The 14,092-nt window shown below is 40.4% G+C and overlaps 1 protein-coding gene across 1 annotated transcript in view; it reads right to left on the bottom strand.

Moving 5' to 3' along the window:
- Positions 1-359: 359 nt before the first annotated feature.
- Positions 360-14,092, bottom strand: part of uvssa (UV-stimulated scaffold protein A) — a 34,860-nt gene continuing 21,127 nt past the window's right edge. Inside the window, exons 9-14 of the mRNA XM_066720207.1 lie at positions 12,783-12,978; positions 11,233-11,388; positions 8,540-8,723; positions 8,261-8,372; positions 4,515-4,704; positions 360-2,007 (exon numbers count right to left, since the gene is read on the bottom strand). Of these exons, the coding sequence (XP_066576304.1) occupies positions 1,914-2,007; positions 4,515-4,704; positions 8,261-8,372; positions 8,540-8,723; positions 11,233-11,388; positions 12,783-12,978 (932 nt within the window). The 3' untranslated portion in view covers positions 360-1,913. The remainder of the gene's footprint in view (positions 2,008-4,514; positions 4,705-8,260; positions 8,373-8,539; positions 8,724-11,232; positions 11,389-12,782; positions 12,979-14,092) is intronic.

Here is a 14,092-nt window from a genome sequence, read left to right as displayed (position 1 = left end):
ATTACAGATGATGGGCCTGAAGTCAGTATTTCTTGGTATTCAGTACCAGTGGACGGCAGGCCTGGGAAGTTTGTTACTGCAGACTGATGTGGAGACAGCAGATATTTCCTCACACAATTCCCTGTGAGTTTGATTGAGACGGCTCAGTCCATGGGCTCCTTCAATGCAGGCGAGTGAGCAGACAAGGCCTCCCATCATACGAGACGTGTCTTATTCATGTTCACACTCAGCAGTATTTAAGGACAACTGTCCCAAAACTAGCTTCTGAGGGGGTCAGGGGGTTCAGGAAACCATGCCAGCAAGTTGTGCAATTTAAGTGCGTTCATTCATTGGGGATAATAGAAGTAAGCTCGAACATATTTTGCATTTGAATTATTGCTTTAATTTATTTAAGATTTTAAGATTCACAAGGGCCATCAATTAAAGTCAGCATAAAAACAATCTACATAGTTTATTCATAGCTGTTGGTAATAAGAATGCTATACCCATATGTTAATACACACACACAAGACTACACAATATATGAATATATATTTGCCCAAATCTCTTATAGACTGAGATATTTAAAATGTTTTTATTTGAAGGTAACTTTCTCCAACATTTACTGTATTCCCAGTGATTATGTGTATATTTTGTACAGTGTCTTGGCAATCCTGACAAGGTGTATTATTATTTACATGTTATTTTTTAATCTTCCAGGGGTTGTTAACTTGGTGGTTGGTAATAAAATGAACCCAAACATAATAGAATGCAAAACTGATTTTCTAATTTCGTTTGTATGCAGACCCCACAGACCATTCAAAGATTTTCTTACTGGATACACACTTTTCGATACCTGCTCTTGAGAATTAAAGTCTTGTACATGCATACTGAGAACTGTTCTGTTTAAGGAGGAGAGAAGTAAACTCTGAGCCCAGGTACGGCTGGTAAGACTGTGGACTCGGCTCTAAGACATGACAGAGAGGAGGCAAGCGTCCACTGGGGACAAGAAAAAGCAGCTCAGAAAACAGCTTTCTGGGTTATTAACAATGTTTATGCATTACCATGTGGATCTCATTTAACTTGGATGATATGTGTGTGTAACTAGCCTGCAATGTGCTGAGCATGTTTTGCTCCACTTGTGGCTCTTGCTTTTTCCAACTGGAATAGGATGAAGAAAGAAGGAGACGTGACTCTTGGTGTGACTACACTGAGCTAGTACATGAAGCAATAACCATTTTTACCATTTAACCACTACCATCTGACGACCCTGCTTCACTTAATATTAATGTATCTAAACCCTTAGAACCTGATTAGTTAAAACAAAACTTCTGTTAAAGACTGTTTCTTCTCACAAACGTGAGCATCAATGTATAACACCACAGTTCCAGACAGACTTCAGTGTTTTCAAACTACTGTATTGTATGTAGGTTCTCACTCAGTAAGAGATACATTTTGACAACAAGACTGAAAATACGAAGTACTAGATAGACCCGTCACACAAAAAAGAACATGTATTCTTTTGTCACCATACAATTATATACAAGGCATCATTTAGGTGGTACAAAACAGGGAATTTGTATTGAGGTATTTGTCAATTTCACATATAAAAGCTTACAGACATTAAAAACAACAGTCAAAGTACATCAGCACCAAATATATTTCGATAGGTATTATGTAAAAAAAACACATTTAGAAAATATCCACATTAAATAATGCAATTACTACTACTTATGCATTAACATTAAAAAAAATCTGAACACAATTCAGTGGGATTTAAATCTCTTCTACACTACTTTAATTAACACAGTATAAATAAGATCCAATACAGTGCAATGGTCTGCCTGAGTCGGGTGTATTACTCATTGTTAGTTCAATTCATGCTGCTACAACACTTCATAACAGTGTGAAAAGGCTCCTCTCCCCGTCGCATGTTAATTCAAGGCGTAGTTAAATTGGTTTGAAAACTTTTCATGCTTCCTTTTGTCGATTCGATTCATTGCTTCTGTCACACGTTTCACTGAGCCCCTGCAAGAGAAATTCAGACAGTGAAGTCCAACATATTACAGGGAAATTCTTTTCATCTTAACAGAAATAAATGGAATTCAGTGCCGAGAGCCCAGTGTAGAGCCATAAATAACCTGGGCTGGCAAACCTGGCGCTGGCATTTTTTTATTGCTGTAGTATAACATAACCCCATAACACCTTATCAGCGCCTCCTGATACTCTGCGCTCGCACTCGGCGGCTGCATTTCCTGCATCTGCTCTGACATTTCACCCCGAGGTTTGAGTAAAACTAACAAAACTGAACTAATTAAAACACAAACAAATAATAATACACCCAGAACATTTAGCATAGCAACCATGTATACATGATGTACGCCTGTGATGGATTCTAAAGCCTTAATTTGACTGGAAAATGTATTTATGTATTCATTAATTTCTTGGGAGATGTTTTTTAATTCACAAATCATGGATGATTTGGAAAATATACCCACAATACAGTAAGAAACAGTTTCCAACAGTCTGCCATTAAAGTGAGTTGCTTTATCTTCTATTACAACGTGCCAATGATGATAAAGTCGGTTGATGGGAGCTCGTGAAACCGCTGCCGGGCTCGATTGCTTGCCTCCCCGCGCCGGTTCAAAACTCAAAAGACGGCAGAAAAAAAAAAAGCCTGCCGGGAAAATGCCTGAATTAAATAAAAATTGCACAGTTTTAAGTACAAGTGCTTGAACATGGATTTTCCCTGTAGCAACTACACAGAAGAGAGAGGGGGGGGAAGAAAGAAAGAAAGAAAAAAATCAATACTGCAAGATACATAGCAGCTCAAAAAGCACCACGAGCTGATGAAATCCCGGCTCGCACCCGGCAGCGGTCGGCGGAATCCCCTGAGCTCCAGACTTGTTAAATTAAGACGGGAGAAGGTGCCGGCGCAGTTGAAGTATGGTCTAATTTGTGAGGACGAGGCCGGCCCTCAGCCCTGTCTGTCGCGCGCGGCCGGCCTGCCGTTACCCCTGCTCTGCCCGGACCCTGGTGCCGCTGCGCTGCCTTGCGCTGCGAATGAACTGTGATCACACATGGGCTTTCTCCAGCCCTGCCTTCCCCAATGCTTTATCGACTGAAAGAGCAGTGTTCTACCACTTGTAAATTTAAAGCCACTTTCTGTGCTTTAAAGGTCAGCAGGTTCTAACCATCTTTAATATACTGCCAACCCCCGCCCCCCACAGGCAACTTGTATAATCAATTCTGAACAATGATGAATGCATTTCTGTAGGGGACTGAAGGGACAACCTACTATCTTACAATGCATACGTGGTTCAAATTCACAGTCAAAGTCATGTGTTTGGATCCCTACATGTGCATAAACTAAACTGTGGGCCTCATTTGCAACTCACACTTACTGTTGTTGTTTTTGTAGTTTTTCTTAACTCATTTTCCACCCTGCTTTTTAGGTTCCAGTGAGTATTCCCACATCTATTTCAGACACAGAAGGGCACACAAACCTAGCAATCAAGTACGCTGTAGCATTCGCAGATCCTGCAATTTCTTACATGGGAGTGAAATTTATGAGGAAGTCCGACATTTTTAGTGTCTAAACCTTAAATCAATGAAAACACATTAGAAATAGTGTTTTACTCCTGCAAGATAGATCATGGAACAACAAGCCAATCTCTCCACGTTCTATCTTCCTTTGTAATAAGAAGCAGGCTGATAAAGTACAGAAAGCCTGCATGTTGACTCGACTGCAGGGTGCAGCACACAGGGCAACAAGTGACTGAAACGGAGGAGCACAAGATGATTTCTCTGAGCAAACAAAGCTGGGCTCGTGTAACATCCCTTCCATGCTTTCACAGAACAGAGTGCATCAATATGATTGCACTCATCACAACAAGCGGAAGTTTATTTCAGTATTTTAAATAATATTATCATTATTATTATTAACAATGCAACAGAACAGGACAGGAAGAAATACTTTGTTTTATTTCTTAACCTACTTGCTTTCAATATCTTTAGTATTACTATAAATAAATCACTGAAAAAATAATGAAAAATTAAACAGATTCTGCTGCTGGTGCTCAACATATTACTTTTACCCATATTACAATGTTGTAATGAACATTTCATCTTAATAATAATAAAATAAATAAATAATAGGTCCTTACACTGAGTGCCTAAATTCTGTAAAGGGTGGAATTTTCCATTGTTTCTTAAGCCAGTATTGTAATGATTAGTCTGATATTGTGTGGTTTGAAATGTAGTTTGTTGATATGTATAAGAAATTTACACCTGCAGAGTCATGTGGAGTTTCTGCTGTTAAATCACAGTGTCTGGTGCTTTGTGTGTACATATCGAGAGGGTTGAAAGTGCTAGGAATGGACACCATTGTCTCCATCTGTGGTCATCGTCAACGGTTTTGACAATTTCAAGCTTGTGTAACAACAATTTAACTTACTCTAAATGTGTAACGGCATTATATAACCTGGCAAATACTGGCCTAATCCGAGTCTGATTATTGTATGGGAAGCTCTTACTTGCTGAACACTTTTTTCTCCAGCCGAGAGCGAGCTGTGTTGGAGTTCTGCTTCAGGTCGGTCAGATTGGGGTATTTCTTCTTCTTGCCTTTGCCTTTGCCTTTCTTCCCCTTCCCATAGCACTTGGAGGAGCCCAGATCCACCCCAGTGGCTGCTTCAATCTCTCTCATCAGCTCCGGGTCTCGCCAGTCTGTCCAAAACATGCAAATCAGGGTCAGAGTGAGTTTATCAGTCAGGTTCGGGTAACTTCCTGTCTTACTTATCCAGCAGAAACACACAATAGAAGCGATTAAGCCAGGACACCTTTAGACAGCTTGAGATGGGGCCGGATCTCACCCATTATTGTGTTCTTGGAATCAAGACAAGACAATTACGTATGTCCAGGAACTGAATCACAGCAACACGTTATTTACAGTGCGTATTTACATGTGTTACAAGGTTTTTTTCCTGTTTCATCCTGTTCTTTGCCAAAGACTCCTGTTGTATCTTGTTTTAATTTTTAGAAGAAAATGGTTACAATTATTTCAAGCCTTCTATGTCTCTTCTCAAGCTATTTTTTAATTGATGTGAACAGACTTGCTGTTTTATAAGTGACAGCAGCTTATGGGGAGCATTATTAAAGCAGATTTGTTGTCTTTCAACATTTTGTCCTTTCTTCTGCATTCGGTTTCTTCATCCAAACAAATTAGCGAGACTTAATTGAAAAGCCCCTGTAGACGTTCCATTGCAAATCTCCCCAATTTAACCTGATTTACAACTGCCACATTTAGGTTGTGATTAGAATACACCAACGGTAGTCTCAGAGAGAGAGAGAGAGAGAGAGACAATCCTGCAGGTTTAGTAGTTCTCTTTAAATAACCAACACTTTAAAAAGTGGGAAAAGTTGTTAAATTGATCCAGTTAATTCAATAATTAATTGAATCAGGCAGTTAAGTGCTTGTGTGGAATGAGACCCTGAAGACACCGCAGCTCCCCAGGATTACAGCAGCCTGTTCTTAAATAACGAGCATTAAGAATTATTTATTATTTGTCAACGTAATGAATACCCTTTGAGGATTGTTTTAAGTAGCACACTCTGCTCTCTGCTAATGAGGAACAGTTAGTGTTAACAGTGCATGAGGATATTCAGGTAAAAGTTTGTCCGCCTTCAGCAGAATTTGCGGCAGAAAACTTTTAAAAGTAAGGGCCATAATCCCTCCAGTCGCCTGCCGTACTGTCCATTCAAGAAGTTGTTTCTGAGTTTATTTATTACGGGGGGAAAATACCAAAGAGGTTTGGCTCAAAGAGTGGAACCAGTAATCCCAGATTACGGGAAAAGGCGTTTAAACAGTTTACTTTCTCGTAATAAGAAGGCGTTACACTTTAGAGACTCTGGTGAATGGGGCAATTGTTTGAACAGCATGGGAGGAAGAAAATATATATAAAAAATAGATATCAGGGACCGGTAGAGATGAAATGAGCATTTGAGCAAAATGAAGAGGCAATTTAAAAGCCTTTGAGAAAAATCAATAGAGTGCTAAGAAAGAGCGGCCTTTTTGAGCGTTGATGGGCCGCTAAAGCTCTTCATACATTGTCACTGACTTTAGCAGCAGTGAAGAGAAAATTACACTGTTTGGATGGGAGGGGGGTTAGGGATCAATACCATAGTTAGTAAAAAGATGCTATTTCACATCTGACTGGACAGCAGCTTCCCTGCGTTTGCCTGCTCAGATACCTGTTTGTTAACAAGTCACTGAAGGCAGAAAAACCACATCCACCGCACAGCTGACACCGAAAAATAGCCACTTAATTTGCTCTTTGTGTGAAGTATTGGAAAAGAGACGCAGACCTCAGATTATCAGGTTATTATGTTATTTCATCAGTTCATCATTTCAAGAACTAAGATACCCTTCTTTCTTTTCCCTTTTTTTCCCTGGTAATAGGAGGTAAATATGTCATTGGGTTACAGAGGGATCAGAAGGCTGGAAGCATTTCCACTACAGTCTGTTAGCTCTCAGTAATTCAAATTCATCTTTCATTGGCAATTCACTCCTTCACTTCAGAGACTGTTCTAGTTCTGCTGCGCTGAAGGACCACTTAGAGCAGCTAAAGGAGACATATGAGTATGCTGTAGGGAAGGGTTCCTGCTTAAACCAAAGCACACGAAGAGGTCACAATTAAAAGTATTAGTGAGATAAATCAGTGAGTACGTGATTTTACAAACAATCAGTAAATTCCACTTAGCCATTAAAATCAACGACTGTCAAGTTTAACACCAAGAAAACAAAGATGATAGTTAGGCGAAATGATCAACTGGCCACAGGGCTTCCTGGTTTTCCTCTCACCTCAGATCTTAAATGTTTAATTGAACTAATCAGCTGAATAAGAATTCCCATTACTTGTTTTAAATTTTTGTTTATTGAAAGGTGCCTATACAATTTGCAGGAACCCGATTTGCAATGCTTTTGATGATTAGCGTTTTAGAGATACCTGTTAAAGCAGTATTAAGGTATTTGCTATGGGTGTGCACAACTGCAAAAGTACCCTTTAAAAGATTTGCAAAAGGTTTTTGTTTTTCAAATCTGCCCTTTACCTTTGTGTCATGATGATTTTTAGTTTTTTCATGAGACACGCGGAGAGCTTTAAATCTTCTGGGGCTACAAACTGTTCAGCTTCCTTCCTGTGTGTGTTTTTGAACTGAAAATCAATCCACAAATAGAGTGAGCTCTGAATGTGTCAGAGTATCCCCAGAATGGTACACCAATTGGACATTTTCATGATAACTTGCTCTCAGTTCGTTTTGTTTTATCAAACCGTTTTATTAAACTTTTTACACTGAATGGCACAGCTGCAGCTCTTATATTTACATCCTTGTTCCTCTTTCTTTTCTTTACAAGATCAAGGTCTACACGTTGAAAAATAAATACTCCTTAGATGGCCTTGTCCACAGAGATGAGGCAGGGATATCACTGGTCAAATCTACACCATTGGAGAATTAATAGTGGGGATACTGATTACCTGGAAGAACACACTGTCACAGATTATAAACTCCAGACTTTACGATCTGACTGAGGACTCTAACCAACACGTGCTCACGTTGAAAGAAGAAAGAGGGCAATAACACACTATGATCCAGTGAAGGAAGACTCTGTGCTGTGCCCTGTTCTACAATAAGGGACAAATTGAGTCTGTCACCGAATTCAAATCTCATTCACAGAACCAAACTGATTGAACTGGTTTTAATTAATGTCTTAGTATCTAATGAGAATGCAAACACTCTCTTGCCAGTAGGTGGTGTCTCTCATATAAGACACTCTCTTTCTGTTACACCAGTATGACTAAAGTAATGAGGAACAAAGACTTTCACCAGATACGTTGTGGGACAGACTTCTAATGAAATCAGACAGTTCGAACAAAACCTCAGAGTTTGTAAGTAAAGTGCAGTTGAATGCTTTGTACTTGCGTGGTGTATAACTCCACATGGCCCAATTAAAGGCATCGCCGCTAATTTCCTTCATCACCTGTGTGGTACCCATCCCTCTCCCATACGGCAGGAAATTCCCTCACTAGGGGTGCACAACATGTCAGGGCTCTTGTGGCACGGCTCTACTGCCATCTGCTGGGTGAGGAGCAGTTTTAGAAAGCACATTTGTACAGCTCTTTTGACTAATGTGTTGAAACTCGGTGTCGCCCATGAAACACACAAGGAAATGCCTTCACACTGGCAGTCCCACCCCGCTCAGCCTGTTCTCTCATGCCAACCTCACCTGGCTCCTCTTCCTGCTTTTTCCTCTTCTCCTTCTCCAGCCGAGCCCTGTCCTCCACTATAGTGGGGTTTCCCAGCTCGTCCCGCGGGATTATGAGCCCATGGAATGGACACTATTAGGAAAAAGCAATTTGAAAATTTCAGCAGGATGTATTGGTTTAATCATTTGAACAGCTTTTATTAACCTGCATGTTCTCACCTTCATTGGTGTAGGGAGTTTTCTTTTTAATATTTTTATTCAGTGTTAAAAAAAAAAGGCATCCTCACAGGCAGCACCCACCTTGACCCGGTCCTGCCGCTCGCAGAGAGCTCCACTGGGCAACGGTGCTCGGCACTTGTGCTTGACCGGCTCAAACTTCCCAGCAAAGGTGATGTACCTGGACTTCATCATGGCCGACAGCTCCTCGTTCTCCACCTCCTCCTCCACCTCGTGGGGCACCCAGAACTGGTGCTGAGAGGTGAACCTGGGGGCACAAGGGAGGCAGCAAATGCAGCAGCAGACGTCTCTCTTGGTGTTCAATATACAAAACTAAGGTGTGCAAAGTCAAGCATGAAACAATTGCACTCCAGGAACAACTTTCATCCTTATCGAACTGTGGACGAGCAGCACAGGCTGTATATGATCGATTGTAACGGAGCCAGAGCTCATAGTGTGTAAAATGACCATACACACTTCACAAACATGGCTGACTCTTTTTTACCTTTCATATCATGATGGAGCTGCCATTGGTATGCAAACACTAGAGTTAACCACTCACTTACGCTCACCACTCCTCATCTTGTTGCAGATGCCATTTTCCTTCTCACTCCTTGCCTGATTTATCTCCCAGTGTGTCAGTTTGCACACTGTGCATTGTTCTCGACATATTAAGCAGAATTGTTTTGTATGCAGATGTCTTAATTAAAGACAATGGATTAAGATTAGAAGGAAAATCTAAGGTAAATAGTGATTAGGAAAATAAATGCCCAAAACCGAAAGCAATAAATCATACAATTGATAATACTATATGAATATGAAATAATTAAAATATTGCTGTTCTCTTCCTACATTATGAAAATCATTTTCAACTATAGGACAAAGAAATTTAAAAGGTACTTCAAATTATAAAAACAGAAAAAATCATTCTTAAATAAATAAATAAATACAACTGGTTCACATGCATTTCCTAATCATCTTAAGCAGCTTAGGTCTAGTGTGTACAGTAGCAAGGCCTGTGAAGAGGCAGCAGTTCACCCTGGCTCTTGTAATTGTCCAGTGAATGACACCCTCTTGTGGCTGTCAGGATTGTGAAACCCATGCAGAAAAAAATAATAATTATTATTCCACCTAAACTAACTTCAAACTGAACAAATACTAATACAATCGCTGAATTTCTGTTTTGGCTGGAAAATACACACACACACGTATACATATACACATATATATATATATATATATATATATATATATATACATACACACACTCACCTAAAGGATTATTAGGAACACCATACTAATACTGTGTTTGACCCCCTTTCGCCTTCAGAACTGCCTTAATTCTACGTGGCATTGATTCAACAAGGTGCTGAAAGCATTCTTTAGAAATGTTGGCCCATATTGATAGGATAGCATCTTGCAGTTGATGGAGATTTGTGGGATGCACATCCAAGGCCCGAAGCTCCCGTTCCACCACAACCCAAAGATGCTCTATTGGGTTGAGATCTGGTGACTGTGGGGGCCAGTTTAGTACAGTGAACTCATTGTCATGTTCAAGAAACCAATTTGAAATGATTCGACCTTTGTGACATGGTGCATTATCCTGCTGGAAGTAGCCATCAGAGGATGGGTACATGGTGGTCATAAAGGGATGGACATGGTCAGAAACAATGCTCAGGTAGGCCGTGGCATTTAAACGATGCCCAATTGGCACTAAGGGGCCTAAAGTGTGCCAAGAAAACATCCCCCACACCATTACACCACCACCACCAGCCTGCACAGTGGTAACAAGGCATGATGGATCCATGTTCTCATTCTGTTCACGCCAAATTCTGACTCTACCATCTGAATGTCTCTACAGAAATCGAGACTCATCAGACCAGGCAACATTTTTCCAGTCTTCAACTGTCCAATTTTGGTGAGCTTGTGCAAATTGTAGCCTCTTTTTCCTATTTGTAGTGGAGATGAGTGGTACCCGGTGGGGTCTTCTGCTGTTGTAGCCCATCCGCCTCAAGGTTGTACGTGTTGTGGCTTCACAAATGCTTTGCTGCATACCTCGGTTGTAACGAGTGGTTATTTCAGTCAAAGTTGTTCTTCTATCAGCTTGAATCAGTCGGCCCATTCTCCTCTGACCTCTAGCGTCAACAAGGCATTTTCGCCCACAGGACTGCCGCATACTGGATGTTTTTCCCTTTTCACACCATTCTTTGTAAACCCTAGAAATGGTTGTGCGTGAAAATCCCAGTAACTGAGCAGATTGTGAAATACTCAGACCGGCCCGTCTGGCACCAACAACCATGCCACGCTCAAAATTGCTTAAATCACCTTTCTTTCCCATTCAGACATTCAGTTTGGAGTTCAGGAGATTGTCTTGACCAGGACCACACCCCTAAATGCATTGAAGCAACTGCCATGTGATTGGTTGGTTAGATAATTGCATTAATGAGAAATTGAACAGGTGTTCCTAATAATCCTTTAGGTGAGTGTATATATATATATATATATATATATATATATATATATATATATATATAATTTCAGCATTGTTTCATATTTTAAGTAAAGCTGCTTTGAGAGTTACATATTCTTAACATTTTCAATGTGTTTTCACTACCAATTAAACTCCAGGGAAACAAGAGTTCCTAACTTTAAGAGTGGTCTGGCTTTCTTCTGCACAGAAATATACGCTTACAGAAGATGTACTGAAACTCCACAAAGGGTGGAGTGACGGATGATGAACGCGTGTTCTCAAGCTACAGGAAGCAGTGTAACAGTACTTGACTATCTTGCCGGCGGTGGGCTGCTCCTGTCCCCAGTAGTAGAGATCGAGGCCGAACGGCAGCACAGGTGCATTCTGCTTCTCATCCGGCAGGTTCCCTCCATCGCTGCGGGGCTCCGGTGCGCCGGCTGCTGACTCGGAGCTTTCAGGCATGCTGGAGAGAGATTATAAAAAATCAATAGAGGATAACATGGAGCACAATTGCTGTTCTAGTTTCATTAACCTCTTGCTCACGAACACTCACATTGGTTTGGATCCTCTGTGACTTACACTGCTATTAGAAATTAGAATCCACCACTGAATAAAATAAAATGAAGTGCCTCGTTCGAGAGATTGCACCGTAATTGCACAATGCTACGGGAGGTCAACGCGGAGTAGTAAGCAAATATTAGACACAGGGATCAGGGTTTATGTTATGAGCTGCTATTTTCAGCGGGAGATCAGTGGTGGCAAGCTGTGTAAACCTTCGGTGGAACTCAAAAGACAATATAGTAGCAAATCATTTCTGTCAGAGCACTAATGAATAAGGAAGGTATTTTTTGATCTTCTTTCTATCATTCTGTATCAATGCATAGATAACTAAGTATAAATAAGTGTAATATTATATTTTTATCATAATTAGTAATAGTAACATCAAAAACAACAGTTGCAGAATTAGTCATTATTGCTGTTGTTAACTCCTGTAAAAGGTCTCTCTAAAAACATGGTACCCAGCTAAGACATGATTCTATATTAAGTTCTATAAAATCAATACTTATGCTTGTAGGTCTTGTAAACCTATTTTCCCAGCTTTGTTTCTATTTTTTTTTAGTCTAGTTTGAGAATGATACATTCATCATTCACAACAATGATAGTGTTAAACAAATATTAACGACATTAAATATATCTATATATCCTTTTGTCATTTATATGCATCTAATGTAAAAGATGTTATGAGCAACAATGTGTTAAATATTATATACATGACAAAAAGAAAATCAGTGAGATAATCATTTGAGATTGAACATAAGAAATTAACATACTGCTCATATCACAGGTTAAATTTATGGGTTAATTGTATTCAAATGTGATTGTGTGTGAACTCTTATCCTGATGAAGATCTTGAACAGATTGAAACGCTGATCTTACTCTGGTTTAATAAAAACTTTTCTTGGAGCACATATATAAGTGTGCAGGTATTGCTTTATTTTCACCGTTATATTCAGTTTGTTTCAGTTTACTTGCAAGACACGAGCAGTGTTTCTTTTTCTGCCTGATTAAACAGGAGGAAAAACTGGAAAATGTCCCGCTGTCCCAATGGCATGGATGCTGTGACTCACAACTCACACTGGAATCTGAAACTCCAGCCCCTAATGCTGTGAAATTCAATTAGCTCTACTGGCAGAAGACTATCAGTCTGTGTGTAGATGGATTGGAAGGCGGTTCCCAGCTCACCAGTGTGACTGACTTCAAAGGCAATGCAATAGGCTAATTAAAAGGAAACAAGCCCAGGCCAGGGTTCATGCAGGTGTGAGGAGCTGTGGAGGTCAGACTGGGCCAGGGGATTACCTGAGTGTCTGGGTGGGCGGCAGTCGCTGCTTGAGGAGCCGGAGAGTGGCAGCGGCACAGGTGGGGTCCTCCTCCTCCTCGTTCCTTCTCTTCTTCGCCCGTGGCAGGGAGGGAGAGGCAGCTGCAGGCACCGGCTTCCCTGCTTTTGCATTAGCTTGCTGCGAGGAGGAGGAGGAGGCGGCCACAGGCTCCAGACCTGCATCCACAAGCACAGGGGAGCAGTTCAGAATCAGGGACTGATGCAATAGTACCAATATACCATCTGCTTTTTCCACATATTCCAAAAAAGAGGAGGTGAATGAAGAGGGATGTATTTGAGTGTTGCACTGGAGCAATACATTCTGAAATAAGCTCTGAAGCACTGAATCACTGTGTAGTACAAATGTATAAAGCACAAATGAGGAAGAAAGTAATTTAAGAAAAGTGCATGTGACTGAAACTAATCCACAACTAACTGCATACTGAGATAAGTTGACTATATACAGACGTGTGTGTGTGTGTGTGTTTGTGTTTTCCCTTAAAGGGAGCCTGTTTTAGTCTGATAACATCATACAACAGAGGAGTGATGTCTGCAAGCTCTGATGAATGTGACCAGGACAGGAGAATAAACACGACGCTCCGCGAGGACAGGTATAGCACTGCCGCACTAAGAGAGCTGAATAAGGAAGAGTTGTGATAGTGTAGTGACTTCAACCTGTATCTATCGCACTGTCTCTCTTAGCATTGCTAAACAGGGATTACAATTAAACTGGCACAGATGGGAGACTTGAAGAGAAGCAGCCAGTTCCAATCACCACATCTTAATCAGATTCACACCCCTACAAACTTGAGGGACATCTCCAGGCAATTTTTTATTAATCCAATAATTAATTTGTCTGTTTCTTTAGATTCATTTCTAAGATTCAATGGTTGCCAGGTATTCCTTGAGTGTTAAAGGTGAGGCCCAGTCAAGGCCAAGTTTCTTTAGATTAATTTTAATTATTAATTGGCCAAGGAAAACAACAAGACAAAGAGAAAGACAGCTAATGATAGACATAAACTTGAAATTAATAACAGGAATAATACTTCCAAGGACTACTGTATAATTACACTTTTGTCACAAATTGATATTTTAGCTTTTTTCAATTTTTCTTAATTAAAACAAAAGTGGTATAAAGAGATCCCTTTATGTTTCTTCTGACTTTACTCCACTGGGTGTTTAAAGTTTGCTTCTTTCATTTAATAACAGAATACCCCCCTGGTGTCATCTGGTAGTTGTGCTGTTCAGTGACCCAGCTTCCACAGGCCAGACCTCTGGCACGGCCGGGCCA

This window comes from Amia ocellicauda, chromosome 13 (assembly GCF_036373705.1).
Source record: "Amia ocellicauda isolate fAmiCal2 chromosome 13, fAmiCal2.hap1, whole genome shotgun sequence".
Classification (NCBI taxonomy): Eukaryota; Metazoa; Chordata; class Actinopteri; order Amiiformes; family Amiidae; genus Amia; species Amia ocellicauda.
Note: the sequence above shows the minus strand (reverse complement) of the source record. Positions and strands in the feature narration are given on the sequence as shown.